We start from the raw sequence: 27,121 nt of genomic DNA, 5'->3' as shown, positions 1-27,121 counted from the left end.
GCCACTGAAACAAGAGCCGTTATCACTTACAGCTGGTGTGACCCAGGGAGAGGACAGAGGATAAGCACATTGAGGTCTGGCCTGGTGCCTCATCCAGCGCTTCTGCAGAGTCATCATGATCCAGAAGTAGGCATGCGCAGTGCAGCTGGACAACATCCAGGTCTGGGCGTAGCTGCCTCTGCAGCATATCGGGTGTCGGTTGTCACAAGAGGGCGTGGGATAGACCAATAGGGCTGGGAGAATGATTCATCCCTCCTTTTGCATTTCGCTAGGAGGGTCTTACAGTCTTCATTGTCCCAGGGAGCCAGGTCTGTGTCCCAAGTTGCTACAGGCCACTGGTCAAGGCAAAAGGCAGGATGGCTACGCCTTAAGAGCTATGGGCATGTGTCAGGAGGGCTCTCGTGTGTATGAGTGCCGAGTGATTAGAAAGAGCCTTGCTGTCCGCTTAAGGAGACAGCCTCGATTGTTCCACGTGGATGGAGATAGGGGTGTTTCTTGTTAGGGTGCTCTTTCGTTTATTTATCCAGGCTGCCCTTCTAGCATGCAGAATTCTTGGGCCAGGGATCCAAGCCACGTCACAGCAGCAACCTGAGACATAGCAGTGACAACACCAGATCCTTAACCTTTCGCACCAGCAGGGAGCTCTCTGGGATGCTCCTTATGACCCATGTTTCTTTCCTGAAAATGGGAGGAACCCCAGCCCTGGGCCGTCTTCATAGCAGCAGTCACGTCTGGGGACAGACTGTCCTGCTGTCACAAACTCTCCCCCTGCGCCGGGCTGCCACAGTGGCGAGAATGGGTGCCAAAGAACGTCTGTTTCAGGGCTTGGGTCTCCGGCAGCTTCCTTTCAGCTGCAACGTATTACTTTGGCCAAGACCCCATGAGTTTTTCCAAGGTTGTCACGTGCTTGATGGCTGTTGGTTGCCCAGTTTTCATTGATGTCAATATGGGTCTGTCCTGGACAAGTCAGCTTTGACCAATGACGGAGGGAAAACAGTGCAAGCATGGAGAAGGCACAGCTGCCTCTTCGCTCCGCTGCCCTGGAGACACCCCCTCACATCTGCGTCCTCTCCGTTCGGCAAGAACGAAGCTCATGACCCCAGGTCCCCGCGGTGTCTACCGTAAGGGGCTGCAACATTGTGCGGCTTTTGTTCAGTCCTTGGCTCTTCCTCTTACTTGATATGTGGCTGTGGGCCGCTTCCTTGTCCTGGCTGAGCACTGGGAGATAATAGTTTCAAGTCACAGGTTTATCTTGAGAACCAACGAGATCCTGCGTGCAAAACCCTCAGCGCAGCGGTTCCCACATGGTGAACTCTCAGGCAATACTCGTTAAGTGAACGTGTCCATGCATGTAAGTGGAAAAAAACTAACAAGATAAAAGCACCCACACTACTGTAGCCAGGAAAGGGCCGTTGCAATACAAATCAGACGTATAACCTTCGAATTTTTCCTACCCTAAGAAAGATATGTATTTTCACTGCAATGGGATATTATACATGACCAGATTTTAAAAATATTTCTCTGCAGGAAGATAGTCCACGTGCCATAGTGTCACCTTTTTAAAGTGTACAATTCAGTGGTTTTCAGTATAGTCGCAGAGTTGTGCAGCCATCGCTACCATCTAATCCCAGAACGTCTCTATCACGTCAAAGAGACTCCTCTTACCCTTTAGCAGTCATTCAGTATTCCCCCCTCCACCAGCTGTGGCAACCACTAACCTACTTTCCCTCTCTGTGGATTTGTTTAATCTGGAATTTCATCCATATCATACAATACATATGCTTCCCTTTCTGGATTCTTTCGTTAGCATAGTATTTTCAAAGTGCATTCACATGTAGCATCTGTCGGTGCCTCATTCCTTTTTACGGCTGAATTCTATTCCATTGCATGAAAAGATCTGGTTTTTATTTGGCCATTCGTCAGTTGGGGGAACAGTTGGGTTTCTTCCCCTTTTGGCAATTATGAATAACGCTGCTATTTTTGTACAGGTTTTTGAAAGGATATGTTTTCGATAATCTTGGGTACATACCTAGGAGTGAAATTGCTGGGAAATACGGTAACTCTGTGTTTAATTTTGGAGGAACTGCCAATCCGTGTCCTACAGCAGTCATAAATATTTTATAACGTATATTTTTCCTTGTCACAATAGATTGTGACTGTCCTCCCGTGCACATTCGTGGAACTGTAAATCACTACTTTGCATGAATGCATAGTCTGCCTTTGCCAGCTAAGAATCAGTACCAGAGTGTGTTTGAAGAATTCCCTATAGTTCGACACTTAAAGATTCTCTGAAACAGGCTTTGAGCATCTATCTTCCTTGTGGCCCCAGCAGGTAAAGGACACCCTCCCAGGTGTACCCAGAGCCCCCTGTGTCCCTCCCCATTGGTGCTTTCACGTGGCGCTGCTATCGCCCTATCACCTCTCCCCGCATCTGTCTCACCTATTACACGTGAGCTCCTCCAGGAGAGGGAACATGTCTTGAACTCATCTTTGTGTCCACAACACCTAGCATTGCGCCAGGCATCTGGTCAATGTTTGGAGGACGAATGTGTAAATGGAATAATGAAAAAACATCAAAGGAAGAATGGAGGATGGACGAAGGCGTGAATAATTACAGCAGGAGACTCTGCACAGGTAATAAGTTCCTTTACTATGAGGACATTCCATCCAAAGATCCCAGCCTGGATAGGCAGTGAGCTCCCTGACCTCTGGGGGGTGAGCAACAGGAGGCCAAGTCACCTGGCAGGAATATGTAAAGGTAGTTTCAGCATCAGAAGAGAGGCTGGTTGAATTTAATATGCTTCCAAGATAAGAGCATGGAACTCTATGAAACAGAAGCCTGGAGAAATGAAGAGATTTGCCCTAAATTCCCCAGCTTGGAAGCTGTGTGGCTGCGGGTGCCTCTGAGAGTTTTCAGGTTGTTCTGAGGACCCCAGACTAAAGCCTCCTCGTGCCCAAAGGCATCTGTCTGCTTGTGGCTGCCTCTGGGAAGCGCACAGCACCTTGAGGTGAGTGTCCAGGAGGGGAGGAACCCTTCTGAGACAAGTTGTTTGAAGAGTGTGGCTCTCTGTAATTGGAGAGTTTATTCAGGTTTTGTATTTAAAAGAGGGTAAATCTGGGAGGGCGTGGCTTACAGGCCACACACAAGAAAGGGAGGAGAGATTATCTATTTTCTCCAATAAGGCTCAGAGGGTCAGGGGTGGGGGCTGGGGTCGGGGTCAACCAGAACAGCTCCTGTGCAGAGCACAGAGACCCACAAGCAGAGTTGCTGCTGTCCTTCCAAGATGTGGCTTCTTCCACTGGTCCTGACCTCCCTCGACCTCTTCTGCAACTTGGGGTGAGTCCTCCTGAAATGCAGGTAGTGGGGGACCTTTGGAAATCCTTGTCAGGGACGATGTGGCAGAGATCTGTACAGCGCAAAGTGTGGACAGGTCTGCGGCTGTGCAGGCTCTGGGGACTGGGACAGTCTAGCCCCAGCCAATCCACCGCAGCAGGGGACACAGTGGACAGTAAACCCCTTAGACTCAGCTGCACACGCCCAAGGGGGACATCGAGCTAACCTCCTTCACCCCAGTGGAGACTCTGGAAACCTCCGTGGATTTTCCTCCTGATTATGAACATGGCTGTGGCCAAAGCAAGGAGCGCAGCTTACCGGAATATTAATATGACTCTGAAGACATCCCCGGTGTGTGGGTTCACATCCCAGCTGGGGCATTTACTAGCACTGTGTCCTCAGGCAAGGGACTTCCTTTTTCAGTCCCTCGGTTCTTCCTCTAAAAATGGGGTGGACAGCCATGTTTACCCTCATCGGCCTGTTGTGAGGTTGAAAGGGGCTGTTTCGGAAGAGTGTTTGGAATGGAGAATGCAAAAACGGCAGAAAGGAGTTTGTTCAAAGACAGCGTATTAATAGAAAATTTGGGGTATGCTAAGGGGGCAAAGGTCAGGAGATCATTTCAACTGCTACTGAAAAGATGCTATGACATGCATTTGCCCAGAGGAGGAGGTACAGCCCACCACGGTGGGCCGGGAGGTGAAGCACCCGTGGGTCCTAGGTGGAAGGAGGGAAGGCGAAACTGGTGGGGGGTAGGAACTTTTATCTTGGCAGAGGTTCAGGGAAGGAAGAGGTGAGGTGGGATAAGCAGGTTCTGGATTGGCAGAGTAGCCAATGTCAACAGTTTCTGGGGCACCGGGACTGACCACAGTGTCCGTAGTTGACCCTGGAGTGATAATGGCAGATTACAGTGGGCAAGGTGTGTGAGAGCCCCATAAGAAGCCGGATGGAGTACAAGCTCTGGCCCGCTGGGAAGGCATCTCCAGGATTGTCTCACGCTGAGGAGGGGCATTCCCTCCAGAGTCAGCAAGGCCCCAGGTGTCAGAGCACCAGAACCACAGGATAGAAAGACAGGCTAGGAGTTCCCTGGTGGCCCCTGCAGGTCAAAGATCTGGTGTTGTCACTGCTGTGCCTTGGGTCACTTTTATGGACAGGTTCGACACCCGTTCTGACGCCAAGGTGGTTAGGCCTTCACCCAAAAAACCAACATAGTTAATACAGCGATGCAAGGAGGAAGCTCAAAATGCATCATGCCAGTCTTATAGATGGAGAGAGTTGACTCTAGAGGGAAATGTTTTGCCCAAGGGTCACCTGGTAAGATCCCACTCCGATATTATCTCCAGCCCCTGAAGCCAGAGACACTGCTCTGATGGCCAAGCCCTGACAGCCCAGCTCCATCTGGGTTTTATCTTCTTCCTGGTGCTGAGGCCGGGAACCGAGGGTAAGAGCAGGCGTAGAACTCCTCACCAAAGGAGGATTGGCTTCTCCTTACCCGGTTACATCCTGGCAGGGCCATATCATTTCCACCTTCAGAGGTTTTTATACTGGCTGCCTCCATTTGCATCAGCTTCCTCATGCTATCAAATGGGCATACTGACACCTACTAGCAAGGCTTTGTAGAGATTCGTCCAAGGAACTGGAAAAAGCACGTGGCACATCATAAACGCTCAATATATGAACATTACACAGAGCATAAGTGGCAACTGCTGCTGTCACCAGCTGGCCTTTGCCTCTCATCCCAGCACCCCACTTCTTCACCCTGGCCAGCTGGGCTTCTGTCCACTTCTATCTCTCTTGCAGCTCGTCATCGCATATTCTTCTGTGAGACCAGATCTTTTGAGGGAGACGTTTGACTTCTGTCTGTATGCAATGGGGAGCAGCTGGGAGGCTGAGAGGCTAGAGCTGGTCTCCCGTATGGCCTGCTTTAACCCAACCGAGGCTACTGAGGACGGCAAGAGAAAGGCGTCGAGGGCTGGGCATGAACACGGTCCTCAGGCCGCCTGCCCCCTGGGGGTGCGGGACGGGGTCCCAGAGCAGGCGGGACAGGCCTGGGGTGGAAGCTGCAGGGGGACGTGCTTGCGCTCAGGGAGAAAGACCTGTGTGCTCACGGGAGGGGATCCCGCAGCCTCTGCCCGCAGCCTCCTCCCTCTGGTGGACCCTGCTCAGAGCCTCCAGCAGGAGCCATCCTCGGGCGGGTTGTGTCTCTCTCTTGCTCCAGAACAGTTCGCCGTGCTCACTTCCAGCCTCAGTCAAGCCTGACTCTTGGCTTGCAGACCCTCCCGGACCTGACCCTGTCTCTTTCCAGGATGACCTTCCACTCCCCGTTCCTCTTCCTGCTCCCCGCTGGGGCCTCTCTCTCATCTTCTTCCCCAGGCAGGCCTTGCCTTTGCTGGCCCCGAGCCTCGCCTCTTGCCCGTTCTCATCGCTGTTTTTACCTTTCCAACCCCCTTTTCCCACCCCCCCGCCACCCCCCGCCTTGCCACCCCTTGCCCTCCTGCAAGCCCATCTCCAAGTCACTGCCTCCACGAGGCCACCAATCTGGGGACCTCCCTCCCTCTTTTCCCCTTCTCTCCTCTGGACTGACTACTTGGTTCCTGTGCCAGGACACCGACCGCTGTCTTCCCAGCTGTAGGGTCGGGCGTGTATGGGGCTCGTTTGCTCCCCATGAGGTCCCGACTTCTTGAGGAGAGCGGGCCGCCTCTTGTTCCTCCTCTCACCCAGCGCCCAGCTCAGCGCCGGGGTCCGATGGATGATTGTTGCCGGAGGCTCCTGGGTGTGGAAAACTGAGCGCCTTCTTCCTCCCCAGCAGGAATCCTTCCTGCATTTCTTTTGCACCTGATGCTGGGATAGCTCCAGTTCCGCTCCCTCCTTCACCCAGCCCTGGGAGGAAGGAAGGACAGTTAGGGTCACTCTCTTTTCTGGACGAAGGACACTGAGGCTTGGAGCGTTGAGCCGACTCGTCCGGGACACACTGACAGCGGCAAGACCCACCTAGCATCCAGCTCAACCTTCACCACTGACAGGTCCTCATTTCCTCCCAATGTCCAGCAGGGCAGCCAGCCTCGCCGCCTGTTGTGGACACTGCCCGGGGCCGAGTCCTGGGGAAGTACGTCAGCTTAGAAGGCCTGGCACAGCCTGTGGGCCGTCTTCCTGGGAGTCCCTTTTGCCAAGCCCCCTCTCGGATCCTTGAGGTTTGCTCCGCCGCAGCCTGCAGAACCATGGAGCTTTCGTGAAGAACACCACCTCGTACCTCCCATGTAAGCCAGGGGCATCTCTCAGCGGGGATGTTGGCCTCAAAGGGATGCAGGAAGGAGCCAAGGCAGTCCTCTGACTGACTCGTACCTTGGTCTGGAAACCTCATAAGATTGTAGATCTTTACAAACATTCCAGAACTCTCACAGCGTTCTGGAGCCCCTCATTCAACTAATACTTATTGAGCAACTCTGCCAGCCATGGTCTATTTTCCTGGGATCTACTCGTGAACAGAACAAACCTCCCAGCCTCTCTGAGCTGCACTGTAGCAGGGGCAGACAGTTACTAAACAACACGCAGACTAACGAATCGATTGTGTCATGTGTTGGAATACGGTAAGTCCTGTGGACGAAAACAGAAAGGAGAGCAGGCGAGGGGACTCAGATGTAATGCTCTAGCAATCTAGAACAATCACCCAGCCAGGTATGCTACAGGCAAACCCAGGGATGTATTGGGAGCAGCAAAGACTTTCAGTTTGGACGTGCAACTGGAGGGGGCACCACATGCAAGTTTGGTAAGACAAAGGAAGTACAACCCTTCTATAGAAAAGGAGGAATTGGGCGGGACCATTATACGGAAAAATCCTGTGGAGGAAACCTGGGAGTTTGTCATTTCGCGGATGTTAACTGGCTGTGTTATGACAGTCTCGGCATTGGCTGAGCCGTTGCCAGGCAGGAGAATCTGGCCTGTAAAAGATAACTGGGTCACTTCCAGCCAGAGTGTGCAAAGTTCCTCTTCCTAGTCAGAGCCATGTTTAGGTGGAGTGGAATGTTCCTTGAGCGCCCCCTCCTGACCTCGGGATTCCATTTTCAGTGATGGTTCCCCTGTATTCATTTTCACAATTCGCTGTATTCTCCTTGAACTTCGACCCACAGTGGGGAGCGAGGAGGGGCCAGGAGGTGGGCATGAGTGGGTAGGGCTTTGGGGTGTTGACTGGGCAAGTTCCCAAATCCCAGATGTGTCCACACCCCAGTCACAAGCAGAGTCGTGGTTGATTGTGTTCCAGCTACCTGGTCAAGTTGGGCCAAGAGAACTCCCCGCTTGCCCCAGGGGCACCTGGGACAGCTTTCCAAGCACTGACCTCAGACCATATTTATCTCGGCACAAGTCTTCTGAAAATTTCAGGGTCCTGCCTCTGCATGCGTTTTTCCCTTTCTCCTTACTCCCTTTCTTCCTTCATCTCTTCTGTTAAAATAACATTCACTGTTTATATTTCCCTGGCTGCAAGGAATAAGTTTCATTCTTAATGCAAGTATATGTTTTATTTCCTGACTGCAAAAGCAATAAAAATACTATTACCTACACAAGTGCGGAGGTACCGGTAAGTAAAGCAGAGAAGGTGAAAATCATACACAATTCCAACCACCTAGGGAGACCTGCCGTTCATTTTTTTCGATTCTATGGTTCCAGTCTTTTATCTGTGGCAGATTTTCCCCCCTCAAAATGGAATCACAATAACTTTCTGACTCCAGGTCTCACGTTGTGTGCTCTCTTCCACACCAGACAGCAGTTCTCCCGCTATGTGGGCGTTGCGACATTTCAACTGATTGTGACCCTCTGTCCCCAGAGTCGGCGCCAGAGTCCACAGGTTCAGGGCACGGTCCCCAGTACTTCCCTCTGCCTTCGATGCCAGCTCCACGTCCAGGTTGTTTACCCAGGCCTCTGACGGAGTGGTTTTGAATCAGAGGTGCCCAGGCCCCCCTCCTTTGGGTTCTATTAAGGTGCTAGAGCAGCTCCCAGCACTCAGAAAACTGGTTTACTCGCTAGAGGGGAGCCGCTTAGCAGACGCATAGTAAAGGTACAGAGCACTAGCCAGCGGGAGACCCACAAGATGAGGCCAGTGACAAAGCAGCTGCCATCCTCCTGGCGTTTGGGGCCCGGCACGGTCGCCCTGAGAAGAGTTTGGGTCACCAGCCAGGCAGCTCTCCGAACCCTGTCCTTTTGGGGTTTCTGGAGGCTTTGTGACACGGGCTAGCATGACTGAAACCACTGGCCATTGGGCACGAATCCCCCTCCAGCCCCTCTCCATTTTCCCGACCTTTTCCAGCGGTCAGGGGGGCTGAGACGGCAAGTTCCAACCCTGGAATCACACGGTGGTTCTGGCACCCAACTTGCATCCTTAGGTGAGGTCCCCAATCACCTTGTTAACCTTTGGTGCTCTCATCGCTCAGGAAATCCCAGGGTTTTAGAGCTCTTCAGCAGAAGCTCGACAAAGTTCAAACATACAGTTCTTTCTTTCTTTCTTTTTTTCTTTTGGCTATGCCCTCAGCATTGGGAGGTTTCCGGGCCAGGGATCAAACCCATACCACAGGAGTACCGAGAAAGCACAGCAGTGGCCAAACCGGATTGATTCTTAACTGACTGAGCCACCGAGGAACTCCTATAGGTCTTCTGACATCACAACATCCTATCACACTATACAAGACACTTTGGATGCCTGTTTTGCTCACTGAAGTACCATCATGAGATCACTCTATGTCATTAAATATCACTACCTGACACTAACAGTCGCAGTACTTTATCCACGGCGCCTTGATTTATTTACCCAGTTCCTTATCGACTGTTCCAGATTTTTACAATAATATATAATTAGTACTGTGAGGAACATTCTTGTACCTAAATCGTCATGCAAATTCATGAATATTTTCGGAGAAGTTCCAAGAAATTACATTCTGAGTAAGAGTATGTTAACAATTTGCTTCCAGGAGTTCCCGTCCTGGCATCAGCAGTTAACGAACCTGACTAGTATCCATGAGGATGAGGGTTCGATCCACGGCCCCGCTCAGTGGGTTAAGGATCCGGCGTTGCCGTGAACTGTGGTGTAAGTCGCAAACGTGGCTCAGATCTGGAGTGGCTGCGGCTGTGATTTAGGCCGGCAGCTACAGCTCTGAGTCAGTCCCTAGCCGTGGAACCTCCAGATGCCACAAGTGTGGCCCTGAACACAAAAGAAAAAAAAATAAAAATAAATACAAAGTTCCTTCCAGAAATAGTCCAACTACACTCCATTAACTGAATTTTTGGTATGCTTGGATTTATTAAAACTTCTTTTTGGCTACTGAATAGGCAAAATTATTGATAATAATTATCATCATCATTAAATATATAATTATGCTTTCCATATCTGCATTTATCTGAACACTAGAGATGTTGAATCTTTTTGTAGAATAATAAGACCACTTATCTCTAGAATGTTTTTTTCTTTTTTTTGCTTTTGGGGCCACACCTCGAGACACTATGGCGGTTCCCAGGCTAGGGGTCAAATTGCAGCTATAGCCGCCTGCCTAGGCCACAGCCACAGCAATGCCAGATCCAAAGCCCCGTCTGTGACGACACCGCCAGCTCACAGCACCACTGGATCCTTAACCCACTGAGCGAGGCCAGGGATCAAACCGGCATCCTCCATGGATACTAGTCTGGCTCATCACCACTGAGCCACAACGGGAACTCCTGAGTCTTTAATTTTTGATTTTCTTCCTTTATAAATAATATGCCCAGCATTGACCTAGGGAAAGATCCCCCTGGGTGGAAATCAAGAGGATCTCTTTGGGGGTTCTGGACTCTGCTACTTGACAGCTGTGTCATCCAAGCACCTTAGTGCCTCAGCTACCACATCTACACACTGGGACCAGTGATGCCTGCTTCTTCTGGGGACACTGAGATCAGAAATGTGCCTTGTAATGTTCTGGGAAACATAAGCACAGACAGTGTGCAGTACAGAGTGTGGTTCTTCCTGGCTGTGTGACCTTGGGCAGATTCCCTCTAATCTCTCTGTGCCTCAGCTTTCTCAACTGTAAAATGGGGATAATAATAGAACCTATATCATGGGGCTGATCTGAAGATTAAATGAGTTAATATTTAAGGAGAATTTAGGAGTTCCCGTCGTGGCGCAGTGGTTAACGAATCCGACTAGGAACCATGAGGTTACGGTTCGATCCCTGGCCTCGCTCAGTGGGTTAAGGATCCGGCATTGCCGTGAGCCGTGGTGGGGGGTCGCAGACGCGGCTCAGATCTGGCGTTGCAGTGGCTGTGGCATAGGCTGGTGGCTACAGCTCCGATTAGACCCCTAGCCTGGGAACCTCCATATGCCGTGGGTGCGGGCCCTAGAAAGGCAGAAGAAAGACCAAAAAAAAAGAAAAAAAGAGAGAGAGAGAGTATTTAAACAACCATTGGGATGCTGGGAGGGCTCATAAGTAGCATTGATGATAACCTCTCCTGCCTCTTTAAGATCTCCTCTAGGGATATCGGGCTTGCCTGTGAACGGGCTGATGATAGAATCTTCTCATGGTAGCAGAGGCCAAGTCCCTTACGGAAACCACTCTGTCCCCTTACACCTGGCAGACTGGGACCCAGAGCAGGCAAGGAAGTCACCCAAGGAAACCCAGCAAGTGAGTGGCTGGGGCAGGGCTAGAAGGTGGTTCTCCTAAGGCTGCCCCACAGTTATTTCATCCCTGCGCTGCTGCGTGCCCTAAACATCTGCCCATTTAAGTGATAGCTCCCCGGTTTCTGGAACTCTCCTGTGGACAAGAACATGCTTCCCTGTTGGCAGAATCCCGGTGGACCTAGAGCGGGCATCATGCAGCGCCCAGCAGAGAGCTGGTCTGGCCCCAGGGCAGGCAGGAAATGGTCCTTTGCGGGCCCAGCAGCATCCAGGCATCCTCCTTCCTTGCCCCAGGGCAGCCCGAGGCTCTGGGAAGGGAAGAGGGTCAGGGGTCACCACACAGGGGCCTGGGAGACCCTGGGGAGCCTGAGAAGCCCCCACTGGAAACCCCAGGTGGTCTCCAACCTAATCCAAGGTCTGAAGTTTGGTAAGTACAACTCACACTACTCCAAGGACCAACCTGACTGCAGGAGACAACACCTTGCTGAGCTCTGATTGAACCTCAGCACTTCTTCCATCTCCTTGCCCCTCCCAGGTGCTGCCAAGAGCCAATTGGGGGGCAGATGCTCTCAGATCTATTTACCAACAGAAAGGAGAGGCTCACTCCGGAGTTTTCTGAAGACTGTCTCTACCTAAATATTTACACCCCTGCTGACCTGACCAAGAGGAGCAGACTGCCGGTAAGCAGTGGGAACGGCGGGTCCAGGCTCGTGTAGACTGGCAGGGATGAGGGCAGTCCTGGGAGGGGGCATCTCGGGCCATGGCTGGTCCAGGGGCCTCGGGGATTCCTTTACCACCACAGCCTAACCGGACGTCAGGGGACACAAGGTCCTCACCCCAGTTCCTCCCAGTGACCGACATAGGGCCTCTGGGGAGTCTGCTGTCCATCTGTAATGCACATTGTAATTTTTCCAACTTCTCTCATGTTAATAGATGGACAAGGAGGATGACTCATAACTGCTAGATTAGGAACCAGATTCCCAGAGAGGCTAACACACAATTTCCAAGAATGCTGGAGCAGGAAGGAACCTTGGAGACGAGCCAACTGCCCAAGCTCTCCTTCACAGATGGGGAAACTGAGGCCCAGAGGGGCAAAGGCGAGGTCACAGAGGCGGCTTGGCAGGACTAGAGCACGGTCTCCTGATGGTCACACTCCTGCTCTTTGACCCACACTAGCAAGTGGGGCCTGTGTGGCTTTTCCTCAGCACACAAAGACCCTCTCTGACAACTTCCAGTGTCCCACTGTCACAGGTTGGGGGACAGGGCCTGAAGCAACAAAGAGGCACTTTCTTTTGCCTTTGACAACTGTCAAGAGTCTACTGTAGCTAATTTCCCTTCCTCATTATCTTTGGCCCAGGCTGATGACCCAGTGAGTCAGGATTTCCAGAATAGACAGAAGCCCAGAGATGAGGCAGGTGTCCCGGCTCAGGCTAGCTGGGGGGACAGCTCAGCTGGAAAAGGAGGGGTCGTGGGCTGGAGGCAGGAGGGTGAGAGCACCCATCCATCTCTAGGAACACGCTTCGCCTGGTGCCCAAGCGTGGGGGTCTGTGAACTTGTGACTAGACCCTGGCCCTGCACATGCTTGGCTCAAAGGGATGGGACCAGCAGTTAATGCATTCATTCATTCATTCATCCATTCATCCCCCTGTGAGCTCCTCAGTGCCCCCTACACGGAGCTAGAACTGGGGCTTAGGAGGAAGGAGGAACACGAGAGCTCGACCTCACAGCCTCTGCCTCCCAGGATCTTCCCATCTGGGCCACCCAGAGCTGGACACGCTTCCTCAGCAAATCACTGCTGACCCGGTTTGGCTCAGGCTGGACTCAGAGGTGACCGCACACTCGGCCCCTCCCCCGGGGGCAGGCAGGGATTGAGGAGTAAGAGGTATGGGCTCCGGAAACCTGGAGGCAGGAGAACCTCCACTTACAGACACAGGCTCTGGGGCCCAGGGTCTGGCTTTAAATCCTGGTTCTGCCTTTACTAACAGGGAGCCCAGGCTCTGTTTCCCCCAAACCGCGATAACCCCACCCGGGGTTCAGGGATGAGTATCAAGATTTATGTCAGTGTCTGGCCCAGCACCCGAGGCAAGTCTTCCTGAGGCATTAGTTAGAGATGAAGGAAGGAAATTCCTCCTGTCCCAGCAGCCAGCCTACTGCCCGTGGCCATGGGCTGTGTGCTGGGTGGCTCACATGTGGGCTCTGGAGCCAGACTGCCAGGGTTCAAGTCCTGGTCCCCCATCTATCAGCAGTGTGGCCTTGGGGTGGTTTATTGTTTAATGCTTAGAATAATTCTTGGCACATAGTGTATTTTTCAAGCTACTTTTTAGAATTGGTTATTACAATATCATTATTATTTGCCATTCTCACTTCCTTGCTATATGCACTCTTTAAATTCAAGAGCCATGCAGTATGAATTGTGCCTCTGGTCTCAACCTCAATTCCTACCACATTCCCTGCCACCTAGTAGTTTTCAGATCATATTCTTCGGAATGATTGAGGACTTTTTTTTGTATTTTTTTTTTTTTAGTGCCACACCTGTGGCATATGGAGGTCCCCAGGCTAGGGGGCTAATTGGAGCTACAGCTGCAGGCCTAGGCCACAGACACAGCAACGCCAGATCTGAGCCGCATCTGCGACCTACACCACAGCTCATGGCAACATCGGATTCTTAACCCACTGAGCAACGTCAGGGATCAAACCCGCAACCTCATGGTTCCTAGTCGGATTCATTTCTGCTGCACCACGACGGGAAATTCCTGATTGAGGACTTTTTGGAGGAGGCGGCTCTTGGGCTTCCTAGTGAGGATGAGTGGGATTTAGGGAGCAGAAGAGGCAGCAGGAAGCTATGTTCAGAAGGGGTCCCACCCAGTGCATGTGCTTCTTAACACGGTATTTCACACATGAGAGAAGCTGAACTCACCCCACCAAGGAAACTAAGGTCAAGCTGAAATACAAGGGCCACTGCAGGCAGAACGTGCTGAGCTGCCTGAGGGTCCAGGAGTGAGGATGATGGGACTGCTGGGGAGAAGATGACACTCTTGGCCTTGGCTGCTCCCATGATGATGTTCTCAGCATGAAGAGCGCTGAGAGGAGGTGGCACGGGAGCTGGAGAGACAGGCAGGGGCAGTCCCTGAGAAGGAGGGTGGCCTGGGCCGCGGCTGAGAGAATGGCTCGGTAACTACCCAGGGAGCCACCTCTGCTTCCTATCACCAGTATGGTTGCTTCCTCCCCGTCCAGGTGATGGTGTGGATCCACGGAGGAGGTCTGGTGGTGGGCGGGGCTTCCACCTATGATGGACTGGCCCTCTCTGCCCATGAAAACGTGGTGGTGGTGGTGATCCAGTACCGCCTGGGCATCTGGGGATTCTTCAGGTAAGACCAGGGACTCTCCTCACGGCACACTGCCCTCCCCAGTGTGAGGGTGCTAGGACTCAGCTCTGGTCATGCAAGCCCTCCAGGGGACCTCGGTTCCCTGGTCAGGCATCCAAGTCCCCCCACACTGGGCTCCACCTACCTTCTCATTCCTCAGCCACCCTGGTCCACTTACTTCCGAGCTTTTGCTTGTACAATGCCTAATCAACCTGACAAACTCCTATTATCCCTGCAAAGCCCAAGCCAAATGTCCCCTTATCTGAAGTCCTCGTCTTTTTCACTGCTGCTGCCCCAGCAGAGGCGTACTTCTAGGATGATGGTGAACCCTCACCACCCCTGTGAGGGGCTTACACATCTTCCCTCAGGGGGAAGGAGGGGAGGAGTGGACTCAAGGTGGGAGCCCCGTGAGTTCTTGTGGGTGAAGGAACAGATGGCTGGAACCGGGAGCTTGGGGAGCATCAGGCCCCAGGGGACACCACTCCTGGGGGGATGTGGGCTCACCCTCTCCATTTCCTTCTTGGAATTTGGCACATGCATCAGTGAAGCCTTGCGTCTCCTCCACGGAGTCTCCTGGTGACGGGAGCCTGGTTTCCTGCAGGCACAGTTCCTGAGCCTTTTCGGAGTGCACCGGCCCCGGGACCTCTTACCCTGAGATGGCCGATGGTGGCCTGGGGGAGGGGACCTCATCTCTCTGGAAAGTCCTCTGGGCTGGAGCAGGGGTGTCCAGGCGAGTTGGTCCCAGGATGTCCACCTTCCCTGAGACTCGCAGTCCCCCAAGGCTGTGCACCTGCTCCCAGTTCCACTATAACTGCGCACACTCCCCCGGCCTCTCCCCAGTCTCTCTGACACGTCAGTCAGGGTCTCCCTCCGACCCAACACAGGGCCACTCTGGTCCAGGTCACCAGGGACCCACAGCTCCTGCCCTCCCCCGCACCCGGCAGCATCCACGCATGGACCCTCAGGTCTTTGTGAAAAGCTCCCTTCTCTGGGCTCCAGCCACCTCCTGCCTCATGGCTGCTCCTTCTCAGCCCCTCCCTGACCCTCCTCCTGCCCGTCTCAGGCTCTCTGTGTGTGTCTCCCAAGCCGGCCCCCTGGGTCCCTGAGTCACCACAGGGGGCACTTCCAAGATGCCTGGTTTTCGCTCCGTTTCTCCTCTGAAAGCCACGTGTCCATCACTAACTACCTCCTGCCATCTCCACGGGATCCAACGGACACTCACCTTCCAGGGACAGACGTCACCCTTGACTCCCACCGCCCTGCCTGCCCCCCAAACACCCCCACTTGCCCCACAGGGGCTCCTGCTCAGCTGCTGGCAGCTCCACCCTTCCGGCGACTCAGCCTGAAAGCCCTGTATTTGCCCAGACTCTTCTCTTGTCCTCCCACCCCGCATCCCGTCCCCAGCACGTGCTTTTGGCTCCACCTTTACAGCACATGCAGAATCCAGCCACTTCTCACCTCCTGCCTTGTACTCACCCTATTCACAGCCCCCTGGGTCTCTGCCCTGGTCTGTTAGAAGAACACCTACCTTTATAACCCTGCTATTTTAAACCCTGTCCGAGCCACAGCGTAGCCAGAGTCGTCACTGAAGACATCAACCGAAGCGAGCCATCATCCCCTGCAATGTCTTCCAACCTCGCTTACAATGACACTGACGTCCTTACCAAGGCCTTCAGGGCCCTCCGTAGCCACGTGTCCTAAACTCACACTTTTGCTCACTGGGCCCAGGGCCTTTCCACTTGCTGTATCTTCTGCCTGGAATTCCCTTCTTAGAATATTTACAAAGCGCACGAGCTTATTCACTCAAGTCTATACTCAGATATCACGGCCTCAAGGAGGCTGTCCTGGTCATGTGATCTGACATAGGACCCCACCGCCCTACTCCTGCTCTGTCCCCTCACCGGGTCTTACTTCACCTGGATACACCTGCACCCCTGACATTGTACTCTAATCTCCTCTGTGCATTTGTTTAGGATCTGAAGTGTGAGCTGGGTGTAGTCGGCGGTTTTGCCTGCTGTGCTCCACGCGTGCTTCTGCTCTTAGAACAGTGTTTGCCTCATAGCGGACGCTCAGTGACTGGAAGCAGGATGGATGTGCGCAGCCCTACAGCACACAGGCCACAGGATGGGGGGCAGGCCAAGACCCCAGGGTCAGGGCTGGGGAAGCCTGGTCTTTCCCAGAAGCCTCAGCCAGCCCCCCAGCCCCAACTGTGGTCCTGAGAGCCCTGGCTGACCTCTCTGCTGTCACCCCACCCTGTTCTCTTACAGCACAGGGGACGAACACAGCCGGGGCAACTGGGGTCACTTGGACCAGGTGGCCGCACTGCACTGGGTCCAGGAGAACATCGCCAACTTTGGAGGCGACCCAGGCTCTGTGACCATCTTTGGAGGGTCAGCAGGAGGGGAAAGTGTCTCTGTTCTGGTAAGTGTTCCCGGCCCTGATGTGGCTGCTGATGGGACCCCTTGCAGACCAGTCGGTGTAGTCAGGTAACCTTTGGTTACAAGACCTGGATTCATGGCTGACCCCACTCTGGGCTGCACCAGATGATGGGAAGTTAATGTCTCAACTCTCTGCGGCCCCCACGGACCTCAGAGCTCAGCGTAGTGTCCTGGGGCCATAAGGAACACCAGTCACAGCTGTAGCAGTGACGTTATTTCTGTCCCATGCTGGCTGAGGTCTACCTCACCTTCCTAATCATTTTACCATTAGGACTCACCTGCCTTCGCTTGGGACGGGGCGGTGGCTGTAAATTCTAAATATAAGGAAAATCCATGAACATCTGTCAGAGTGTCATTGTTTTTCTTGCTGCCAGACTTACATGTCCGTGGGTCGGGAGCACTGAGACCAGGTCAGGGGCCTCCTCTGAGATGGGGTGATGGCGTGCCCATGACTGAGAGGGACGGGGGCCGTCTCTGGGAGTGAGGGATGGAGCTGGGCTGTAGGAACTGGGGGAGAGGAGGACGGGTCAGAAGATGGATGGGGGATGGGACAGAGGGTGTGGGACACAGACAGCACCTGGGAGCCCGATTTGGGGCTGGCACTTGGGAGACGTGGAGGCAACCAAAGCTGGAAAACAGGATTAGAAGGTGCTGGGAGCTATAAACTAGTCCTCCAGCTGCCTCACAGTTGAGCAGAGGCTCAGGGCTGTTACTGCGCTTTTAAAACATATGTCCGTTTCACAGTTAAACATAAAGAGTAAACTGCTCTAATATTTCATAGAGTGGACAAAAGTCCAGAGAACCCCCAAAGAACAAAAGGTCATTTACAATCCCATTATCCATGGATAGTCTCTGGGAGCATTGTAATCTGTGCTTTTCTAGTGTTTATTCTCCTGACTTCCCCAGATCACCTGTCTGTCTGTCTATCTCTCCATTTATCTGTTTACCTACCTAGCTATTTATTAATCTATATGGAATTTTTAAACAAAAATTTCCTTAGCATTACAATACAACATAAACATTTCCCCAACCATGAAGCAATCTTTCATATTAGTTTTGGGGGCAGCCGAAAACCATTGTAAGAATAAACATAGCTCATTTACCCAAAGTCATAACATTGGAACCTTGAGTTACTTCCAGTTAGAAACACCACGAACATTCTTAACGACTGCTGAGTTTCTCCATGTTCTTTTTGCCTAGGAGGAATTCCGAGTAAAGGAATTGGGAATCAGAACCTTAATGTGTTGTGGGTTTAAAGTGTTCCCAGAAATTGCTCAGCTGTCTTTCAGACACTGCTGATCGTTATAAGCAGTGTACATGCCCACACACCTGCTGTTCTGCCCCTCGCTCTGCCCCTGGATGCCTCCAGCTGAGGGTTTCTAGCAGAACCTGGGCCCCAGGACCTCCAGGGGAGCAGCCCCAGGGCAGATCCGTGGATGGGGTGGCTCTTGAAGACCCCTGAGCACTGACTCCCTTTCTCCCGACTCGGCTCCCAGGTGTTGTCTCCCTTGGCCAAGAACCTCTTCCACCGGGCCATCTCTGAGAGTGCGTGGCCCTCTGCTGGCCTGGTCAGGAAGGACATGAAGGCTGCAGCTAAGGTAGGCCTCTCATGGCTCTGTCCTCACACCCTTTGCCCTGCTCTCCTGCAGTTGTCAGGGGCCTCCCTACCCCGGGGTCCAGCTGACCTCCTCGAAGGGCCACACAAGTGGGGAATGGCGAGGCCACAGCTCCCAGCCTCCCACTTGAACTGCTGAGCAAACTGGGGCAGGAACAGAAGCTCTTGCCAAGGTCAGAGAGTGATCAGGGCAGAGCTGGACTCAAGCAGGGGACTCCGGACTGCTCACGCAGTCTCCACTGAGCACACTTCCCAAACTGCGCCCCGTCGGGGGCTGGGCCAGACAGCGGACAGTGGGCCATCCTCCTGTCCTGTCTCTCTCGGGGTCTGAGATCCGGTGCCAAGCCACTGGCACCATGTGGGTCTGGAGTGGATTCTCCCGGGGGCCATGTGACTGGGGCGGGGTCCTGGTATTCCTTCATTCCTTCACTCAACAAATAGTTTGGACATAGCCTGACAGCTAGCAACCTCACGAAGCTTCTGTCTAAGGGAGGAGACAGATTCATGATGACATAATCACATGGATTATAAAATGTCACCCGTGACTAGAGCAATAGAGGAGAGGTTCGCGCTGTCACCACAATAGCCAAAAGGAGCACTGAGTCCAGTGTGTAGGGATGGCTATCAGGAAAGGCTTCCCGAAAGAAGTGATCCATGAGTTGGGATGCGAAGATGAGCGGTAACTTACATGGTGAGCAAAGAATATGCAGGCAGAGGGCACAGCCTGTGCAAATGTCCTGAGGCAGGAGCAAGTATGTCAAGCGAGAGAGAGTGAGGATGGCTGGCCGTGGCCAGAGCAGAAAGAGCAGATGGAACGGGGCCTGAGCTGAGGATGGGGCCACTGGCAGGGACCGTGCCGCCTAGGCCCCTGGTGAGGACGTGGCCTCTATTTGGAGAGTGTTATGAAGCCAAGGAAGGGAGAGCTCTGCTGAGGAGGGCCCTGGAGTCAGGGATGAGGAGCATTTTGGTGGGGCTGAGAGAGCTGGTTTGGGGGAGGGGGGGGGCAGCAGCCAGACTTCAAGGGACTGGCGCGTAGCAGGGGAGGAGACAAAGACGCCAAGAATTTTTTTAAAAATTGCTGAGAATGTTTTCTATTCTCAGTTGTAAAGCACAGAAGCCCATTTTACCAAGTTGAGTCAAGAACGTGGAATCTATTTAAAGGAAACAAAGGCGGCAGAAATGGGGCTGGATTTCCCTATCAAACAGGACCAGAAATTGGCAGAAGAAAGAAGCTAACATGCTTATTCTTGCTTTTGCTTCCCCCCTTCTCGTCCTCCCTCTGTGCTCTTGAATTTATTTGGTTAACCAAATATGTACTGAGCACTGATTGTAAGTCAGACACTGGATCCGGCTCTGGCAGCCCCCACACACTCTCCTGGTGCCGCCATCCTGCAGCCTGACTTCTCTCATCTGCACCTTCCCCTCTGGCTGCACTTTGCAAGTGTCTGGCCTGAGGCCAAATGGCTGCTAATCAGATGAGCGGAGACTTGAAATGAGACAGTGGGCTTCTGGACTCCATGCTCTTAAACCCCACTCATTGCGGCCTCTCTGCGGGTGTGGTGTTCAACTTTGAGACAATTGTGCCCACTTTACAAGAGATAAGGTGACAGAGGCTGAGGAGTATGATTGTCATGACTGGGACCCAGGACCCATGCCTAAGGTCTGGAGTATTTCTGCCACCGTGTGCCGCCTTTAGAAATTGAGGCTGGGATAGAACGTGTCACTATTGGTGGAGGAAAGGGACATGCCTCTTGAATCGTGCTGTCGCCTATGATCTCTGCAGCAAATTGCTGTCCTTGCTGGGTGTAAAACCACCACCTCGGCTGTCTTTGTTCACTGCCTGCGCCAGAAGTCAGAGGACGAGCTCTTGGACTTAACGCTGAAGATGGTAGGTACACCTGCTCTCGTGGCCACACAAGCGCCCTACCCTGTGAACATGGCCCCAGACTTCAATTCAGCTGACCCCTTGCCCTGGAAAAATTACCTGAAACAGGGTTTCGCGTCTTAGGAAACAGTGTCTGCCTCTGGTTCTCAAAGGGGAATTTCCTTTTTTCTTATGTATTATGGAATATCTCAAACTTTAGCAAAGACAAAAGAAAACACCAACAACAACATAACCAACAACTGTGTAAAAGCCATCACATCTATCAAAACTTACTTTTTCCAATCTTGTATTTTAAGAGATGAAACACTACATGTTTTCAGAGTTAGTTCCCATCCTGAATTTGGGAATGGCCTTCTTTAGAACCAAGACTTTGAGAAAAGCTGTCCTGATCTGTCTCATTTAATTCAGAAACCACCACAATTATAACCCAAGTGGCTCAATTTCACGATTTCTGAGCATCTGCCTCAGTTGAGAGTCTAACATAACCCTTCATCCACTCATCCCTCCACCCACCCATTCATCCATCTACTCATCCATCCATCCATTCATCCTCTTATTACACAACTCTCCATCCAGCAGTGAATCCAACTGTCGATATCTTTTCTTAAGTCTAATATCAATTCATCTATAACTTTCACGCATCTATATCAACCATCCATACATCCGTACTTCATCATCCATCCCTCTAAAATCAGTGATCCACCCATCACCTAATCTGATAGCTATCATCCACTTATCCATCCAATTCGCCCATATTCCATGTACGGACTAATTCCATCCATCGGTCACAGCGTGGATGGTAGGGACATAGTTGATACAGTTCCTGCTCACAAGGAACGCTTCAAGGAGGAACACAGCCACATACCCAGTGGACTAAGTGTGGTGGGAATACAGAGAGAGAAGCGCTCATTACACTAAGCAGGGATGCTTCACAGAGAAGGTGACGTTCCAGAACTGATGGAGGCTATGGTCACGGGTCATCACAGGAAGCTGCTGCAAGACCGATGCCCAGAGAATACAGCATCAGTCAGAGCCAGCGGCAACTCCCGGAGTAGCCTGGCTGCTGGACTCACTGTCCGGACCCTGGACTCCTGAGGATACTCCTGGACTCCCAGGGGCGAGCCACTACCCCTGGACGCTGCTCTGTTTCCATGGGTTAAGTCCCATGTAGCCCTGGATCCTGGTTTCTCAGGCTCAGATAAGGTGACCGATGTGCTCAGAGACAAAAACACAAGGTGTTCTGATGCCTGGAAAGAGGCACATGTATTTAGGCAATTCTCCATGTGGTGCAAGACATCCAGCTCCTAAAGGGACAGATGGTGACTTTGGGAAAACTGAGAGAGCCTAAGAGCCCTTTGTTATCATTCTGAGAGTTTCTGAGATCATGTGATGCTGTGATGATCCGCTCTCCCCAGCACACACACAGACACACACAGACACACTCCTAGATGGCAGGGCTACCATCTGTAATAGAGGGACCCTTACTGGTGACATCCTGCATGCTGGTCAGACGTGTTAGCTACAGTGTCACAACAAATCCAGCACACTCTTGGTGAACTCACAACGAAGAGAAACGTGAGGTAGAGTGGATTTCAGTGGCTTTGTATTAGTCAGGATTTTCTAATGCCAGGTGAGAAAATGCACCTCAAAGTGTGGTAACAGAATCTTTAGGGAACTTACCGAAAAGTCCAGGAGTTTGTGGCTTCAGGCTTGTCCGGATCCAGATGCACCTGTGATATTATTAAGAAACTCTGTCCCTCGGATTTTTAACTTTTTGTGTTGGCTTCATTCTCAGGCGGGTTTGCTCCCTGAGGAGATTAAGGAAACAACAGCTCTTTAGACTTACATTCCATCTCAGTAACTTTCTCAATAACTCCAGCCAAAGTTTCGAGTAAACTCTATTGAACTGACAGGTATATGTGTGCATCGCTGAAATGATCCCTAGGTCAGGGAGGTGGTGCACCCAGGTCACATATAGATGCCTGGATTCTTGGGGTGGAGGGGCTAAAAGGGGGACCCCTAAAGGAAATTAGGGTGTTGTTTTGTGGGGGAACAAGGAGGGGATCCGGGCACAAACAACCGTCCTTCCTAGAGCTCCCCTCCCCCACCCCACACCTACACCCAGTGCTCATGCCCAGGGGAGCCAGTGTCCTGCTTTTCCCGGGAGATTTCTCACCCCTCCTTCTGCCTTTGTCTTCACAGAAATTCTTCGCTCTTGATTTGCATGGAGACCCCAGAGAGGTAAGGACTTTTGGTTTCTTAATTACATGTTTTAAGCCTTGATACCTTAATCTTCAGCTAATAAAAAGGAAAGAAGGAAGGAATTCTTCGTAGAATCATGGTACCTCCCTGTATTTAATTGTTGGGGTCAGAGAGGGACAGTGGCTTGTCTGGGTCACACAGCCAGGAGACCAGACACAGGACCAGAACCAGTCCTCTGACTCCCAGTCCAGCACTCTCGGTTAGGAATCCTGTGTCCCTGTGTCCCCCACCCCCTCATCTTGTTTACATCGCCAAACATGCCCCATTGGGAGAAGGCTGGACTAGAAACTCCCGCTGTGGGGGGAGGGGGAGGTGGGGATAACTGGATGAAGGGCTCTGTCCCAAGGAGCCCGGATCTTCTCCTGGGAGGGTGCAGGGTGACTGGGTGTGCAAGCTGCACTGTTTGCAGGGTCCCAAGGAAAGGAGCCACGAGTCTCAGGGCTGAGGACACCACCCTCTTCCCAGCCTTGTGGGAAGCTCCAGCAGCAGCCTCCCCAGGGCCGGGCAAACACTGCCCTTGTCAGCTGGTGTTTTATGGTAACTCCATATTACACAAAACTAACTGTCCATACAAAACACATATTACATAAAGTATCTTCAAAGAGAAAAATAACAACAGCAGGTGGGAAGATGCGTTCATATGCCCTCAGGAACCTGCCTCTGGGTTCCCGCTGGAGCTGTGGCTTTTGTATTCTCCAAATCCCAGAGTCACAGTAACGTTGCAGAAGTGACAAGTAAGTACCACAAATAATGAGAACTGACTGTAGATGGAGAGATACACATATACTTCTAATCTTACACTCGTCATACTGTCTATTTTTATACCAACCGGAGTGGAGATCTGCCCCCATCACCTGACCCCTGCTGGCCCCTGGTCAGAGCTCTGCCCTCTGGGGTCCACAGACTTGGCCCTTTGTTACAGGACCCCGACTGTGTGGCCACGGATCATGGGCACACAGGTCTGTGATGCTGGCTGTGAGCTCAGACAGGTGGAGAGGGGGCCGTGGGTGAGACCTCAAGAGGGGACACACAGACACCACACTGCCCTCTTCCCCAGAGCCATCCCTTCCTGCCCACTGTGGTGGATGGAATGCTGCTGCCCAAGATGCCTGAAGAGATTCTGGCTGAAAAGGATTTCAACACTGTCCCCTACATCGTGGGAATCAACAAGCAAGAGTTTGGCTGGCTTCTGCCAACGGTGAGAAAGTGCAGGCTTCTTACACTCGACAGAGGCCCCACCTGTCACATGACCTCTCCCGGCTCTGCTCACAGGATCCTCCTTCTACTGACCCCTCTCTGGGACCAGGGCAGCTGTGCCCTTCACGCAAGCTGACATTTCCATGGACACCTTCTCCACAGTGGCCCAGCTGTCACCTGGGTGGAGTGGCCCTGGCGACCCTTGTCCCCAAACACTGCCTGATTGTCTTCCCATCCAGGAACCCTGAAATGTCAGTGCCGGGAAGGCTGGTAGAGATAATCAGGGGGCAGATGAGTCCCCGAGGCCTGGAAAGGGGAAGGGGCTCGGGAGTCAAGGAGACCGAGGCCCGGGACTCTCAGCCCCTCCCCCTGGGCTTGGTGCTTTCCTAGTTTCTCCATAAAACCTTACACAGCCTCCCAGTCATCTCACTGAGGTGTGGATATCTCAAAGGACTGGGACGCTTAACAATGACACCGTCTTCTTTGCATGCTTTGATCTCTAGAAAGAAAGCCCATTTGATTTCTTGATTTTGCCAAACTCATCAAAGATCCATGCCAGTCAAGATAACAAAGGGACCTTCAGCCTGCATTGGTTTGGTCCCCTAGTCACTTTGGTTCTTCCTGCCAGTTCCTGATGATTCACCATTGCTCACCCTTTGTTTTAACAGATGATGGGCTTCCCCCTCTCTGAAGGCAAGCTGGACCAGAAGACGGCCACGTCACTCCTGTGGAAGTCCTACTCCATGGCTGTAAGAGTCTAGGAATCTGGGAACTGCTGAGCCCCAAAGAGGGGCAGGAGATTTTCCCACACTGCAGAGTAACATGGAAGAGTGTGGACTGGGATCGGAAGGCTGTGCCCGCTTCTTTTCTTTCCCCATCACTCCTCCTGTGTAGACAGAGGGGGGCAGTTTGCACAGGTCTCATGAGGTTCACCATTAACATGAGAAGGGTCACTCCCCAGGGGTGGTGAATCATACTCCAGAAATGCCAAAACTAAAGCCACTAAATCAACAAATAGGTTTAGTAAGAGTTTATTGTACATATAAAAATAGTTTGTGACCCAAGAGCTTCCAACTTCAAAGACTGATATGAAGCTGGGGGTCTGAAGTGGCAGGATGGCTTATAAAGTGGAAACGAGAACGTTGTTAAACTTTCCAGTGATCGCTTCTTAGAGTAGAGGTTTCCAGATGGCCAGGATTGGTTAAAAAAGTGATTATCTCATGCCATTTTAGGGAGTTGACTTTACTTTGTGATTGTTAGAGGCATTTGCAAAAAATTACCCAAGCTGAGCTTTGCTCATGTGCATGAAACAAGCTTGAGTTTGTTTTGTTCACATGGCTGATATGGTTTTGTCTACACAGATCATTCTTCAGTCTGGTCTCCGTGTTGTGTTTCATTTTAACAGTGTCACTTTCCCTCTCGATTTATTTCAGAACATCCCTGAGGAACTGACTCCAGTGGCCACTGACAAGTATTTGGGGGGGACAGACGACCCCGTCAAAAAGAAAGACCTGTTCCTGGACTTGATGGGGGATGTGGTGTTTGGTGTCCCATCTGTGACGGTGGCCCGTCAACACAGAGGTGAGTCCCAGACACTGGACAGGAGAGGGACACGGCCTTGCCAGCTTCCCTGACTGTCCTGCCCAGCCCTCAGCATAAACACCTAGGTGGAAACTGCTGAGGTCATGCATCTGAGGCTGGCCGAATTTGCCCTGGGTAGGGGGGGGAAGGCACTCACCTATTTTGGTTTCCATCAGAAAAAGACTCCCAGAAGAGGATCCAAAGGCAAGGGGTTTATTTGAGAGGTGATCCTAGAAGACACCATTAGAAGAGTAGATTAGTGATGTAAAGGAGAGGAAGCCAACCCACACTGCACTGTCAAGCTGGCATCACTGCTGACACCTGGGGCTGGGGGGCTCTGGGAACCAGCAGAAGACAGGTCTCAGGGCTATCCCGAGGGAGAGGTGGGAGAGCTGGGCTAGTTCTCCTCCTCCTTGGACAAGTCACTGGTTGAAGGCAGTCCCCAAGGTGTTGCTAAGTGTCTGGTGCTTCGACTGCTGCACACGTGGGCAGAGCGGTCTCTGGTGGCCAAAGGCCTCAGACAAAGAGCTACAGATGCTGGAGGCAAGTCAGGCTGGCCTGCTCTGAAGAGGGGCTGTGGTCAGGCACCGACAGCATCTGCCCCAGGCTCCTCACCTGAATTACTGTGATCTGCGGGGCCACCGGGAAGATACTGGAAGTTTTGTCTTGGAAGGTGTCCGAGGTCAGGGCTAGCTGCAAACTAGTTTGCTAATCAACGGACCTGGGGTGGAGTGTGGCCAAGGATAGGATCCGAAGTACTGTCTGGGGCCAAGAAGGCTGAATTGAGTGAGCGGGGATTGTGTGGCGCACATGGTCTGGAGAACGCTGGTGTCTGCAGCCGGCCTCCTTCCATCCCAGTGTGAGCTGGGTCTCCCAGCACCTTCCAACCTCACCCAGGGCTGTGGGGGTGGGAGGTCAGGGGCGGATGAGTCACCTGGAGAGGAGGTGTCCCTTTGGGGGGCCTTGCTGAGGTCCTCACAGGACCCTTCCTTTTCTAGGAGCCCTCCTTCACCTGGTCTGCAAGCCAGGAAACGGATCTCTGCTCCAGAACTCTCTCTCTAAACATACCGAAAGAGTTGTACAATTCAGATCCTTGGAAGCGTAATTAAAACCTATCTACAGCTGACCTAGTATGTGCCCAAGCGTTCAGCGCAGTCACGTACAGGTGCTGGTTACCACGTCCTGCTCCCAAGCTCCTCAGGAAGCTCTTCTGCCAGGGGCTGCCTGGGGTCAAATCTGTTCTTTCATAAACTTGGTCTTGCTTCTTCCTACATGTCTGATTTGTGGTTCCCTCTTCTGCATTGCCTGCGGTTCCCACCATCCTGGGCTTGGGTTTTACTCATCTGCTCTCTCATGACACTGCGTTCAGAAACTGGATCTCACTCATAATTCCTCCTTTAGACGTACCTGCTCTAAATTTTTGTCTTCTAATAGGCTTTCCAGGTCTTAGGCGTAACGTAAAAATTAATTCCATGTTATGTTCTTGTTCAGAGAACACTATACAATGGGCATTTCCTTAAAAATCCGTAAAAATCATTGAACATATTTCTTATTTCATGGAATGAGCGATTAAAATGTATTTGGCATTCCTGCCCTCTTGAGCATTTAATGTCGCTGCTCAAAGGTCAATGCTACGGAGAACATGCTGTTCAGGCTTATGTGCATAAACCTTCACCCACGTCTCTAAATATTTTCTTAAGACTGGTTTTCAGAAGTGAAAGTATTAGGCCACACTGTGGCAGTATTTTGAAATACTTCAAACATGTGCTGAAATTGCTTTCCAATGTTCTAAGAACGTGGATTTCTTAATTCGCTCA

The 27,121-nt window shown here is 52.1% G+C and overlaps 1 protein-coding gene and 1 long non-coding RNA gene across 5 annotated transcripts in view; one reads left to right on the top strand and one right to left on the bottom strand.

Moving 5' to 3' along the window:
* CES1 (carboxylesterase 1) overlaps nt 1-27,121 on the top strand; it is a 132,502-nt gene that overhangs the window by 101,602 nt on the left and 3,779 nt on the right. Inside the window, exons 1-10 of one of the 4 annotated variants that reach the window (XM_047789685.1) lie at nt 3,270-3,337; nt 11,497-11,641; nt 14,196-14,329; nt 16,594-16,747; nt 18,261-18,362; nt 20,163-20,267; nt 22,467-22,505; nt 23,584-23,724; nt 24,392-24,472; nt 25,157-25,304. The exons of 2 other annotated variants lie outside the window; for them this stretch is intronic. In XM_047789685.1, coding sequence (XP_047645641.1) covers nt 3,285-3,337; nt 11,497-11,641; nt 14,196-14,329; nt 16,594-16,747; nt 18,261-18,362; nt 20,163-20,267; nt 22,467-22,505; nt 23,584-23,724; nt 24,392-24,472; nt 25,157-25,304 — 1,102 coding nt within the window. In that variant the 5' untranslated portion in view covers nt 3,270-3,284. Of the gene's footprint in view, nt 1-3,269; nt 3,338-11,496; nt 11,642-14,195; nt 14,330-16,593; nt 16,748-18,260; nt 18,363-20,162; nt 20,268-22,466; nt 22,506-23,583; nt 23,725-24,391; nt 24,473-25,156; nt 25,305-27,121 lie in introns of those variants that run through there. One more of the 4 variants, XM_047789683.1, reaches the window with a different exon arrangement.
* The window catches only part of LOC125132448 (uncharacterized), a 28,182-nt gene continuing 7,178 nt past the window's right edge, over nt 6,118-27,121 (bottom strand). The window contains exons 2-4 of the long non-coding RNA XR_007136249.1: nt 25,462-25,534; nt 21,945-22,072; nt 6,118-6,211 (exon numbers count right to left, since the gene is read on the bottom strand). This is a non-coding gene — a long non-coding RNA (uncharacterized LOC125132448). The remainder of the gene's footprint in view (nt 6,212-21,944; nt 22,073-25,461; nt 25,535-27,121) is intronic.

Source organism: Phacochoerus africanus, chromosome 8, assembly GCF_016906955.1.
Source record: "Phacochoerus africanus isolate WHEZ1 chromosome 8, ROS_Pafr_v1, whole genome shotgun sequence".
NCBI classification, from domain to species: domain Eukaryota; kingdom Metazoa; phylum Chordata; class Mammalia; order Artiodactyla; family Suidae; genus Phacochoerus; species Phacochoerus africanus.
The sequence above is the reverse complement of the archived record's forward strand: the minus strand, read 5'-3'. Positions and strand labels throughout refer to the sequence as shown.